Here is a 13,978-nt window from a genome sequence, read left to right on the forward strand (position 1 = left end):
TTCTTATCAATGATCTTATTCTAACACCATAGTTTTCTGTGCTCCATAGATATGTATGTCCATAGACATCTAACTCATTTCTTCGAAAACTCGTCTCATTTTTGTTTCTGTTACAAAATAGTCACTAACAATATTTTATACAATCTTTTTGAAGTGAAACTTCTTTACGCACGGTAGGGTAAGTTCGTTTCATGCGAGTTGCTATGTAAGGAAATTATGCTACGGATAATGTCCCCCCTCTATTCGGTCACGTAGTCGAGTTCGTAGTGGGGATCGCTTGAGCCGTGAGCGCGCTTCAATGCAACGTTCGTTACAGGCAACTCCGGCATATATAGTGTAGCCCTAACAAAATGTATGAACGTTTTTGTATATGTTTGTGTATGTGTGCCTACACTCTACAGTATGTTTGTGTGCTTGAAGAAGTTTCACTTCAGTAGCGTATAATTACACGTTGTATTTTTTTTATTGAGTATTAATTGAAAAATAGTAAAATTGAAAGGAAGGAATTATAATCTAACTTATTGAATTGCAATTTTATCGAAATAAATGTTTTAAAATAAAAAATAATAAATATGTTATTATGATTTATTATGAATTAAAACAACCTCCGAGAGGTTCAGTTCACAAGTTCACCATAAGCATAGTGATCCAGAAGAAAAAGAGATCATTTATCTATTACAAAAGTAACACAACTCTATGGTAACACAAGGCACAACTCCCTCAAATAATATGTTCGTTCAGTTCATGTTCCGATCATCCGATTATCTTATGTTCTTGTTCTAATATGTGTGACGTATGCGTCATCTGCCTTAACATCGTTTTGTCGGTTTTGTCTTTACTGTTTACGCCTTAATTAATTGCATTATTTTCGAGTTATGCGGAATAAATGCTCAAGTTTCTAGTCTTCAGTATAAAAGCATTGATAAAAGTTTTGGACGGAAAGAAAATCTTATTGAGGTTTTATAGTACTTAATTTAACTATACATAATTTATGAAACATTTGGGTTGAAGATTAATGGTTTGTATATGAGTACGTAAATAACGCAATCCTATAAAGTGACTAATGACTAAAACGGAATCACGATTATTATAAGTAATCTTTATAAAATGGGAAGTTAATTTTTCGTTAGTCATTTACACAAGTAAGTTGATTTATGTAGTAAATTGTCCATTTTTCATTTGTTAACATTGAAGTAGTTTTATTAGATGCATATATATATAGATAACAGAAAAAAATGCTATTTGATGTTTTTGTTATTATCTGCAGTTTTACTAAGCAAATCAAAATTGTGTTGTTATTAGAGAAAATAGTGTATTGTTTATAATAATGTTTTGCTTTACTATCACTTCAATAGAAATGTTTGTATAAATATACGTTATCTAACATTTGTAATCCAAATATATTTATGAAAAGCATTGCTATATTATTTCTTTCTTGTTAAATGCTGTAAGTTAAGGTCCACTAATCTCATTTTTTTTTTTAGGATTGTTCACATAAAATTTAGGATATGGAAGATGCAAGTGGAAGAAGACAAGCTACCAGGTAATTTATTATTTTTCTATTGTATTTTGTTTTTGTCTGAGCTTTATTTTCTAAAATATATTTTGTGTAGGGTATTTAAAAAGAGTTCACCAAATGGAAAAGTAAGTATAAAAGGTTTTTATAGTATTATAATCTTAAACCTATGTTTATTATTTAGATAACAGTATATCTTGGAAAAAGAGATTTTGTTGATCACATTACACATGTCGATCCAATAGGTAAGGTATACAATAGATTAACATTTAAAAATAATTCAACATTGCTTTTTTAGATGGTGTTGTATTAATCGATCCTGATTATGTTAAAGATCGTAAGGTTTTTGGGCATGTTCTTGCTGCATTTAGGTATGGAAGAGAAGACTTGGATGTTTTGGGTTTAACTTTTAGAAAAGACTTGTATTTAGCATCTGAACAGATATATCCTCAAGAAGCTATTGTTAGTAAACGACCTTTAACAAGATTACAGGTGAGTAATGGATAAATAGTGTTCTAAGTATTTTGTTCCTGTCAGTGTCATAAAATAGTCCAGTACAATTAGCATATAAGTTTTATTTTAACTGATTATATTTGCATTATTTAATTAATAACAACATGTAAAATTATTTTTATAAGGAGAGATTAATTAAAAAACTGGGCCCAAATGCATATCCCTTCTATTTTGAACTTCCACCCCACTGCCCAGCTTCTGTTACTCTGCAACCAGCACCTGGAGATAATGGAAAACCTTGTGGTGTAGATTATGAACTTAAAGCATTTGTTGGAGAATCACAAGATGATAAACCACATAAAAGAAATTCTGTCAGGTAATAAAAAACAAATTAGTAGTAAATCATTTTTCACAAAAGATGTTTTTGTAGATTAGCTATTAGAAAGATAATGTATGCTCCTAGTAAGCAAGGAGAACAACCGTCCATTGAAGTAAGTAAAGAATTTATGATGAGTCCTAATAAATTGCATTTGGAAGCATCTCTTGATAAAGAATTATATCACCATGGTGAGAGTATTGCAGTTAATGTGCATATAGCTAACAACTCAAATAGATCCGTTAAGAAGATCAAAGTGTCAGTAAGACAATTTGCTGACATTTGCCTTTTTTCTACAGCACAGTATAAATGTACAGTTGCTGAAATTGACAGCGAGTAAGTTAGAGTTACAAAATATTTATTTATTTAATCATCACATAAATAATGTATTTATACATTTACAGAGAGGGATGCCCTGTTGGACCTGGATTCACTTTAAGTAAAGTTTATACTTTGACTCCTCTTTTAGCAAATAATAAGCATAAATGGGGATTAGCTCTTGACGGTCAACTTAAACATGAAGATACAAATTTAGCTTCAAGCACCTTGTAAGATTTTAGTTCACAACAATGAAATATTTCTTTTTCTCTTTTTCCCCTTTTTTAGAGTTGCAGATCCTACACAGCGTGAAAACCTGGGAATAATTGTGCAGTACAAAGTCAAAGTTAAACTTGGCTTAGGTCCTTTGGGAGGGTAAGTTAAGCTTTTGCAAATATTCATTATTTTTATTAATATTAGCTAAAAAAGGTAAATAATTAATTTAATTATAAAGTTGTACAAATTATAGGTGTCAGGCAGGGAGTGTTCTTTTAAAAAAATCTAAAATCCCTTCAGATTATCTGAGAACACCAATTGTGTACTTTACAGTAACTTTATATCCAGTGGCCTGGACTTGACCTTAGTAATCATTTGAAACCGTTCATTATTCCATTCTTATTTGTAAATTCGTTAGGTTATGTACTCTGAGAAAAATATTGTTATTCAGATCCTTTTGTGGTATCATATGGTCTCCCTTAAGGATCACACTTAATAAAACAAGAAACAAAATGTTTAATTTATTTTTCAGAGATTTGGTGGCAGAGTTACCATTTATATTAATGCATCCCAAACCAGAAGAGGAATCATCAGTATTGAATGCATCTCCAACTTCCCAGGGAAATAACGAGGATGGAAATGTTCCAGTGGACACTAATCTTATACAGTTGGACACGTAAGATCACATTTTTATTAAATTTTAATTTTCAAAACTGATTCAAAAAAATGGATCAAAATTGTTTGAGTAAATTGTAAAATAAATTACAAAACATTTTAATGTATATCGCTGCCTATATACGAAATCCGTCATTCCCAAATACGGCCAGGCCCTTACAAAACCGTACTGTCTGTAATACGGTTAACGAATGTTCTGGTGTCAATATATTGCATTTGGTTTTAGGGCATTTAAAATTTGGCTGTACTGTGAAAGGGAGAATAAAAAAAGATGTGACTAATCACTGCATTACAATCTGCTTAAATCGGTAGTTAGCCACTCTAAAGAATAGTACTGTTCTGCAGAGCTCTTAGTTGTATTCGGGAATGACGAATCTTCGAGATTGGCTGCGGTATATGTATTATATAAAAAAGTTTGTCTTTTGAATACTAAAACAGTCGTGAAAAGCAAAAATTAACTTTCTTCGTGATAAGATCTTGGTTCATTACAAATAGCGTTTTTTCATTTAGAGAAGGGGATAATCCAGATCATGAAGATGATATAATATTTGAAGATTTTGCTAGATTAAGACTTAAAGGGGGAGAAACAGAGGCTTGAAAATGTTGCCCTTTTAAATATATGATTACAACATTGTACGTCTGTGTATGCATAGTACTGTTAGGTCTCATCCTAATGTTGTGCCCTAGTCATTGTCACAGGCCGAAGTGCAACACTTGTGTGTCTTTAAACAATATATTAATTTCAGTTTTACCTAATGTGTGTACATATATTTTAAATGTGCATTACTGAATTATTAATTTACTGTATTTATTTATCAATCCCATAAATTTATTATGTCTTCGTGATATTTAACTAATATTACAGTTGACAAATAGTCCAAAAGCCATGCTATTTATCAGTAAAACTTTTTTTTTATTTAAATTTGTTTGTTTTAGTACACTCTAATAATATTTAAAAATTTTCAATACACAATATGTTTGTCTTGGTAGCCTTTTTTATTTATTTTTTACAAAAAAAAATCTTAAAAATAATTGCTGAAAAAAATGTTTTTAATTTTTTTGAAAAACACAACGGTTTGGTATATATGAAAAGTATTTAATTCTAGATCAATTTGAGAAATTGTAGTACTCTAGTCTTAAACATAATAATGTCAATGATTATCCGTTTGATAATAAATATATAAAACAATTCAATGTTTGCACATTTGAAGTATTTCGTTAATTTACATGTTTTAATCATTTCCACACATTTCATTAACAAATATTGGTGTAGTAATAGTGTTACGTGTACCATATGCTTTAGTGAAATTATATCTTGCACAAATTTTATTCATTTATATGTACATGCTAATAAGTATTAATTGATGCATTTTTGGTGGTTTTAAAATGAAAAGAAATAATTTTTTATCGTATCAACAGTAATTTAAACTTATGATCTATATAAATGTTGGCAACTTTAAATGTCGTCCTTTACCTGTTTTATTGAACTCTGAAAGAGTTTTTAATGTAGTGCGATTGAAATTTATATGTTGTTTATATTATGTATTAACATTAATTGTGAAAAAAAAAATAATTGCAGTGTAAACATATTACACCTATATTAGAGATATACGAATGGAGCACGCGACTTATAAATTGAACATTGACATATGTAATACATAGGTTGATGTATAAGTGACTACATTAAATCTTTATTAGTAAGAAAAAGAGAATGGATTGGTTTACTGTAACCTTGTTGAATCTCCGCAGCCATTTGCACTATATAATATAGCATTGAAAGACAGATTTTTAGAAATTTTTTTCGTTTGTTCTTTTGATGCTGACATTGCTTTTTCAGTTCTGTCGCGTGATATATTCCTATGTCTCTGCATTGCAACAATATTTTAGAAACTTATTTAGTGAAACTCCTTAATTGAAAGATTTGTTAAATGTACAGTCTATAAAATAACGCTTATTATTATAAACTTAGTAAGTCATTCCCAGTCTCGCTGGAAGCCAAACAGTATATCATATATTGAACAAAGTGTTATATAATTAAATAGCAGTTATTTTTTTACTGGCCTATTGTTAATCTCTGTTGTTATATTTTTGGTTGATAATGTCTACCACCAAAGTTCATGCTACTTTTCAGGTGTATTCTCTTGTAGTACATTTATTAAATAATACATATAAGACTTGCATGTATATCTAAGGGCTGTAAGAACAATATTTACTTACTTTACACAGCTTCAGAAATGATTACATGAAAAACATTTAGGTTGACACCTACAATTTTTTCACCTTTCCTGTTAACTCAGCTTAAACACTTAGTCATTTCTGAAAAAGTGTAATTTAATACGTGTTTAATGTTTGAAGTCCAAGTATACAACGTTTCAAAAAATATTATTGATGGAAAATTTTTCAAATCTAAATGTTGCAATTAACATCTTCTAAGATTGATCAAAAATTTTAAAAAAGTGTATGCATGTGATAATTATTTTTACTTTCTAAATTTTCGGATATTATACGTTAGTGGTTTTTACACATTTACCTCCCGTTTAATATATTTCTGGTTCACTTGTTTTAAAAAATTTAAAGAAAAGGTTTTGTTTTAGCGTTATTTAAGTTTGTGAGTAAACTAGAAGTGAACTATTGTGAAATATTCAGTATTGTAAAAATCAAATCGAAAAAAGTTACAGTGAAGTGTTTGGGATATTGTAAAATAATATTTTCTAATTCCCTTTTTTTCGTAAAAAGAAGGTAACAGATAGTAGTTAAATGAAACGGATATTAAAAGAATGTGAATCAGTACTGCATTTTTCGTTAATGATTAAGTAACGGGTACTTCAACTAAATTTTATTATTTTAAAACACATTGGTGTGATGGAGTTTGGAAAATTCAATTAGAAAATTGTTAGCGGTAAGACAAATAGGGCACATGAAGGTTCTTTTCCTTTAATTTTAATCATTACACTTTTTGTGGAAAGTAAAGTTTTATTGTACTTTTCAAAACAATTTTAGCTTTTATTTATGTTTGCTTAAAGAAAAGGTCAATAGAAGTAGGAAAAACCCAAGGATAACACAAAAAAGTATGTCAATTTCATCTTAGTAACAGCGAAGTGTTAAATATAGTTTATAAAAAAGATAGAAATAAAATAAAAAGCAGTTAAGTCAACATGCATTTTTCAGTGTTCTTTCATAAATATAAAATTCTTTTTGCTAATTTCGTAATCAGTAACGTTCTTTTTTTTCATTATTACACCTAATTCTATGTACCACAATTCGTAGGATTTTTGTCTGTATTACGTATTAAATTTTATTAGAAATTGTAAATGTCAATTTTAAAAATCAAAGCGATGAATTTTAAAGTGAGACTGAAAACATATTTTTGTATTTTTATGTAATAATAAAAATTAACGGTAAATCTGGTTGAACACTGTTAACGATGCTTTTCATTTAGAAGATGATGTTCTATGTGATAATATTCATTTAACAGTTTGAAGTCAAGGCCTCAAAACATGTACACTTATAAAACAATAAAAAAGTCTACGTATTTTTTACGTGTTTCATTTATTCATAATAATTCTCGGTTCATCAGAACTTATCAACTCCTTATCACAACCATGATTTGCCCCCTCCCAGTTACGTTCTAATTTCTGAATTACAGCCCCATAAAAATGATATCTCATCGTTTAAATATTCCTGTATGTAGGTAGTCATTTTAACACAATTTTTAAATAAGGTATAGCTTAAAAAAATTAAAATAATTGGTTTAGAGGGTAAATAATTGCGATTTTTTATTTATAATTTTTATGTTTTTCGTAAAAAAATCTNCATGCACCTTCACATTTTGCGCGTCAAGATATTAGATCTAGTTAAAATTTTCAAATTTAAAATTGAATTACATTGAAAATTAAATCAAACCCAGATATTATTTAATCCGATCCGTAGTCGCTTTAAAAATTCTTAAGTACAAAAAATTCATTTGCAAGTTTTTTAAAGACTGTAGGTATAACTATTCATTTTACATAATAAATGTGGAATGAGAATTAAATTTTTAAAGAATTTTTTTATAATATGTTGCTGTAACAGCCTTGTAGTTCCAACTGATCAAAAACAAATTGATCATTGTACATTTAAAAAATTTTGAGAATGAAAACGAAGTTGCTGTGTTGGTTTTGAAAATAATTATTGTAGGGCATTTGTTATAAATAAACTACTGACTTCTATTTCTTGACGATTTCCAAATTTTTTCTGCTGTTTGTAGTATTATGTTACAAAATAGAAATTATATGTATACATATGTTTATCGGTAGGAGATCTAATTTTAAATATTATAGTTTTGAAAAGTACTTATATGCAAACTGATTGATATTAATGTTTATTTGGTTGCATATGCTGTTCTTTGCTGCATTACTCATTTTGAAATTAGTGGTATTATTTTTTCCCTTTGTAGATCTATTATCTATGATTTTTTCTTTCATAAATTATTTATACTATTGTTTTAAAGTATTTCAGTATATGTGATGTATGTTCAGTGTTGTCCATAGGTGTGTGGTGTTGTCAACGCATACGATTAGTAAATAATACTGCCCAATCAATACCTACTCATTCAACATGATTAATAAAACCATTTTGTATTAGCAAACATAAATCCTATAAGAAGCCTCGTAGTACTATTTAACATTCAATTGACATTTATGGAACGTGTTGATTATATATGTGTAACAAAGCCTCTAGAAAGCTTAATTTTGTTTTATGTAAATCAATAATTTTTAAAAAATATAAAAATCATATTAATTGGTAATTTTTTACATTAGTTGACATTCGAGTTGAGACATGAAGTTTAGCCATGTAGGTAGAATGACCAAGTAGTGTGGTAGTATTTATTAGAATTTTGTTTATTATTTGTTTAAAAATCAATGTGACTGAGATACAGGCTGTTAAAGTATTGTTAATCGAAGGAAATTTCGATAGGTACGGCCCTGACTTCAGCCTTCCGTCAGCTGTTTCCTCCAAACATTGTTTATTCTAAAACATATCTCGTAACATCATTCCAATATATCAGCCCGCCTTTGGCGGGCAAGGACATTGTAAAAACTCCAGTCTATCATAATTCTACCTAACTAAACGATGACATCATCAATGCATATTTGGCGAGAACAGCTGATGAAGGGCTGCAGCCAGGGCCGTATCAACCGGAATTTCCTCCGATTAAGAAAACTTTAGGAGCCTTATCTCCAGCTACATAGATTTCCGCATGGAATTAATACTACCACACGATTCTACTTGGTGAGTACTACTTACCTGACTTAACTTCATCACTCAACTCGTCTGTCAACTAATGTAAAAAATGGCCTATTAATATTATACCAAAATTACGTCAAATCTATTATGGTTTATGCTGATATTATACGACGTCCTTTTCTACGAAAGCGTAGAAGGACCAAACAATCTTTTTTGGAATTTCGACTTTGAACTTGAAATGTTGACTTGCAACTCGAAACTTCGACTTTATCTCGAAATTTCGTCTTACAACTCAAAATTTCAAATTACAACTCGAAATTTCAACTTGTAACTCCTAAGTGCTTATTAATTCACAACCTAATTCAATCCTAACCTAAGCTAAGGTAATATGAAGAAAGGACAAGAGCATATATAATAGATATACAAATGGGACAAGAATACTACAATATAACACTCATTTCGTTCGTGTTGTCATTACCTTCTGTAACCTTATGATTACAACCGTTCGGATGAAAGCTTCAATAACGGATCATAACTTTAAGGGTAGGTAAAGATAACACGAACGAAGTGAGTGTTGTTGCAGTCGTATACATTTTTTGTTAACACAATTGAACCAAACCTAACCTGTTCATATTTTATAGGAACATTATAAAAATTGGATGCCAAGTTAATGGAGCATTTTGTCTCGTCAATCAACTTTTCGCTTTTGGATGTAGTGCTAGCTGAAGGAAACGTAAAAGCTTTTACCCTGCGCAGTGTGTTGTTGCTAAAGAAATGATTTATCATAATGAATTGGTAAGTTACAACATTGATGAATTGTAAAAATTTCATTAAATTACTCCAGAAATCTCAACTTATGTATGTAACTTGTCTCAGTACATAACAGTCTGCTGTTGCTATTAAAAATGAAACTCAGCAAGAACAATTCTTCACCATACAGGATTTGTTTTTCCTGCCCTATTGGCGTAGTAAATGGGGGGTGGGGGGGCAGGCGGGCTAAGTCCATCCTAGACTAACAGTTGTTCAAGTACAAATAATAAGATAAATCTACAATAATTTATATATATTCTTTTTTGTGAAATTTGTCCAGAAAGTCGTGTCAGTCACCTCTGTTATTATGAACAGTTTTCAAATTATTCCGCCACTCAGTGTGATTCGTCGAACTATTTCCTCTTTTAAAATAGTGTAAAGTGTGTGTTGCGCAAGAACTTAATTAATTTAACCAGAGAATGGACAGCAGTATTTACACATAGATCTATCAGGATTTATGTTGTTTCTTACACGAGTTCACAAAATAAAGATTTTTTTGATGGAATAAATTATTATATCAATTAAATGTAACTTCTGAATGTAAATATAAAAATAGACATTTTCTAACGTAAAATTTTCCAAATGTTCATAATTTATTATTGTTTTCATTCATTTATAATATATATGTATATATATTTTATCATACATTTAGTAGAGAAATACGATGACACGATACAACTTTTTTTACTTCAAATTTCAAGTTGGTATCATTCAACGAACAAAATTTCACCCTTAAAATTTTATGAAAAAACCTTGTAAACTATTGTCATCATACTCTTTTAGTTATTGGAAAGCAATCCGTTACACTATGTATAAGTGGTAGAGTTGAAAATTTTGCCCTCTAGAAAAAAATCGTTGCTACGCCTATGTCCTGCTCTGATTTTAAACTTTTGCTCATCTTCCGAATGTGTTTTTTACACGTTTTGCGGTCTCCCTTAACGTATGCTCTTCTAGAGAGATGGAAAACTAGTTTTCCTACGGCTCCTATCCGTTGAAATACTTTTAAGATTGTTTAATTTGCTTTTTTTTAATGAGTGTGTTAGTCGGTGATATGAAACGTTTAGAAATTTAACAACAATAAAAAAAACATGTAAATGTTTCAGGAATAGAATTTATTGGAATTCAGTTTAGTAAATTCTATTTCTGGAACATTTAAGGGAGTGTGAAATAATAAAAATTTCGAAGAATAAAAACATTTTTTGAATTATGAAATAGCAAATAGATAAATGTATATCATTTCTCTTTTCCAGAATAATTTTTTAAAATAATATTTGATAACAGTAAATAAAAGCACATTTAAATGTTTTCGACAAAGAATTTATTAAATGTTAATTATTTTAAAAAATTAGTCTGAAAGAAACAAATTTATACGTATTTACACAATTCAAAAAATAACTTACAGAAAAAAAAAATAAATAATTAACAATGATTTTCAGCTAAGTTTAAAGGTGCTTAAAATGCTATCAAATGTTATTAAAAAACAAAATGCAAAATTGGTAATCTACTTCATTTAAAACGCATTATTAGTTTTCGTGCAAATATTACCGATACAGTTAAGACACCCTGGGGTGAGTTTACTTGAACAATACGGACGCGATTTGAAACACCACACAAATACCGAGAGGCAAAACTGCGAATTTTTCTTTCCGAATTCTCTTTTTTATATTTTTTGCGCCTTTCTCTCGAAATCTGAGGGGTCAAGCTGTATAGTTTGTATATATTATTTTAATATATTTTTTTAGCAATCACCTGTAAAATATTATAGATTATAAGTGTTTATTTTTTTTTTGTCTTTATCTACAGCTTGGCTAACATATAAGAGAGATTGGGTTGTTAATTTTGACCCTAGCGATGACGACATGGGATGTCTGACCTGATACCCTTTCTCAATTTGGTTTGCATTCCATTCGTGTAAACTATGGAACGCTACATTCTTCAGTTAGTTCAGGTAATAATGCATAGTTAAATTAATATTAATTACACTTTATTAATCTGGTGTCAATTTGGTTAACAAAAGACGTCATAAAACATAATGCATAGGATAACGAGCATATGTTACTTCTTTGCATAATACCGTTAGATTGTCCATTATTTAGTTTGGGTTGTAGGTAATTGCGAATTGTTTATAATGTCATTATGTTTTGCTGATTTTGCTATAAAACTTCATAGAGAACATCGATTTACACATCCAACCCCCAATTTAAAAACGGTTTTATTTCTTTATTATTAATAATTAAACTCTTGGTTTTAAAAGCCGAGTGTAATATGTAATAAAGGAATTGCTAATGCAACCCGACGCTTACAATTCTTTGAAGTGAAGTGGGTTGTCTATGTAAGTTTTTATAGTAGTTTCGATAATTTTTGCTTTGTTGGTCCTGTTCTTTTTCATTTATCCGTGTATTTGCGTTGTCAAAGTATGAAATTCGAACAAATTTAACATTTTTCTGATAATGTGAAGTTTGAGATCCTTAATCAGATGAGTTGTTTGACGATAATTAGTAATGTTTATTTAGAATTTATGTAAGAAATCTCCTGGTTTGATTATGTATAAATTAAACCATATAAAACACATTAATTTGCTAAAAAAGATGAAATTGTAACCACAGTAAAATACATTATTTTGTGTACTTATTAATCAATTAAGTTACGGGTCAAGCCCTAATAATACATAAAAAATAGAGAAATAAAAGTAATGTATAGATATTATTCACAAACAGTTTAATCAATTATCCAAACTTAGTATCAGAAAGATGCGTATAGTTAAAAATGCCGACATAAAAGTGTTAGTTTTATTTGACAGAATTGTGATGAGCGTATAAAAATGCAATACAGTAATAATAGTAACGGAGATGGACTTTGTTAATAATGTCTTATTTCAGCTTTCAACTGTTAATTTAGGCATGCTATTTATTGCAACTAATTTCATTAAAAGAAACACAGTTGTTATTTTAATAAGAGTTAATTAAAAAATATATAAAGTGTATTACTGTCATTATAATTGTTTTGCTTCCCAAAACATAGCAGTATCTTCAAAGAATTGTAAAGTCATATACACTATATTTATTTGTTATTATTAATGGAGAAAAGGTTTAGAATTACTTTAATATTATATTGTATACGTTTTTTAGTAGGAAAGCTATATCAATAATATCTGGAAACATTCATATTTTATTTTACAGGAACATAAAAACTCCAGATTCCGTATGTTACAAAACATTGGTTGTATCAGTGCCCTTGCACTCTGCAACGTGGTAATACCCGAAGTTTGAGGAAGGCGTGAAAGTGCCTTTTACCGTTGGGAACGAAGAAAGTGTGCTGTAGCAGAAGGAAAGATTTATGACAATGAACTGGTAAGTAACAGTATTGATTAAAAATAGTAAACGAAGTCTTACAAACATTAATTTCCTAGAATTCATAAGGCCTGTTAGGCGTTTAAAGCTTCAGTAGGTTTTGCTGATTTTGCCACAAAAATTTTTAAAGAACATCAATTTGCACTTCCAACCCCCAATTTAAAAACGTTTTTATTTCTTGATTATTAATATTTTAAATCCTGATTTCGAAAGCCGAATCATTAATAAGTAAAAGAAGTCAGAACTGCTACTGCAGCCTGACGTTCAGAATACTTTGCAATGAAGTGGGTTGCCTATATCGAGGACCAACAGTCACCAGCCGTATTTAAAATAATTTGTATTTTAAATTGAAACCTTCCTGCGAAATTAAATGAGTGCGCTGTAGTCTAGATCTAGATAAAGATAGAAATGTTACAGTGCGAGTCGAAATTCGTAAGCAACTAAATTATTGGATTTTAATAAAATAATCTAAATTTTTTTGGTACAAAAGCAGTCTATGAAAATGATTATGCTTTCACAACACTAACACTGTTATTGTAAATGAATTTTTATCACTTTGTTTTGTACATTTCTCTAATATGGGCATTTTTACCTTGTGTCCTGTACATTACAATTTTTTATAGGATTTCTGATAGAGAAAGACGATTATAGTTAAATATGCATACAAAAAACGGATAGCTTTATTTAGGAAAATTGTGATTAGAGTATCAAAATGTAATAAAGCAAAATGTTCAAGGAGATAGATGCTTCTTAAATCTTATACAGTAATTACCTAGTTTCTAAATTTGATTCGTTTATGTTTAAAAAATTTAATTAGTTGATTATTCGTTCGAATTTCGAATATCACAGAATTGCGATAAGCGCACAAGTCAACATTATCGTGAAGTTATATAAGTTTTTATAATAGTTTAGATTATTTTTGTTTTGTTGGTCGTGTTAATCTGTTAATCATAATGTATAGTTTATGATCCATAACCTAGATAAATCGACGATAATAAGTAAAGTTTATTTAACTAAGGAATTTCATTCAATTGAAGC

The 13,978-nt window shown here is 29.2% G+C and overlaps 1 protein-coding gene and 1 long non-coding RNA gene across 4 annotated transcripts; both read left to right on the forward strand.

The window, feature by feature from the left end:
• Positions 1–730: 730 nt before the first annotated feature.
• On the forward strand, positions 731–7,087 carry LOC108743473 (beta-arrestin-1). 2 transcript variants are annotated; one of them, XM_018479046.1, is made up of 12 exons: positions 731–957; positions 1,012–1,142; positions 1,485–1,543; positions 1,614–1,644; positions 1,701–1,761; positions 1,815–2,008; positions 2,155–2,345; positions 2,400–2,681; positions 2,750–2,893; positions 2,952–3,038; positions 3,412–3,555; positions 4,065–7,087. In XM_018479046.1, the coding sequence occupies exons 3-12, from the start codon at positions 1,509–1,511 to the stop codon at positions 4,150–4,152; spliced, it is 1,257 nt and encodes a 418-aa protein (XP_018334548.1). In that variant the 5' UTR covers positions 731–957; positions 1,012–1,142; positions 1,485–1,508; the 3' UTR covers positions 4,153–7,087. The 2 variants fall into 2 exon arrangements, with proteins under 2 accessions (XP_018334548.1, XP_018334547.1); XM_018479045.1 differs by having other exon boundaries at positions 731–1,142.
• A 903-nt stretch (positions 7,088–7,990) lies between these two features.
• On the forward strand, positions 7,991–13,451 carry LOC108743470. 2 transcript variants are annotated; one of them, XR_003231721.1, is made up of 4 exons: positions 7,991–9,323; positions 9,422–9,575; positions 11,394–11,538; positions 12,770–13,451. It is a non-coding gene; the product is annotated as an uncharacterized LOC108743470 (long non-coding RNA). The 2 variants fall into 2 exon arrangements; XR_003231720.1 differs by having other exon boundaries at positions 7,991–9,575.
• The last annotated feature ends 527 nt before the right edge of the window (positions 13,452–13,978 follow it).

This window comes from Agrilus planipennis, unplaced genomic scaffold (assembly GCF_000699045.2).
Source record: "Agrilus planipennis isolate EAB-ADULT unplaced genomic scaffold, Apla_2.0 scaffold459, whole genome shotgun sequence".
NCBI lineage: Eukaryota > Metazoa > Arthropoda > Insecta > Coleoptera > Buprestidae > Agrilus > Agrilus planipennis.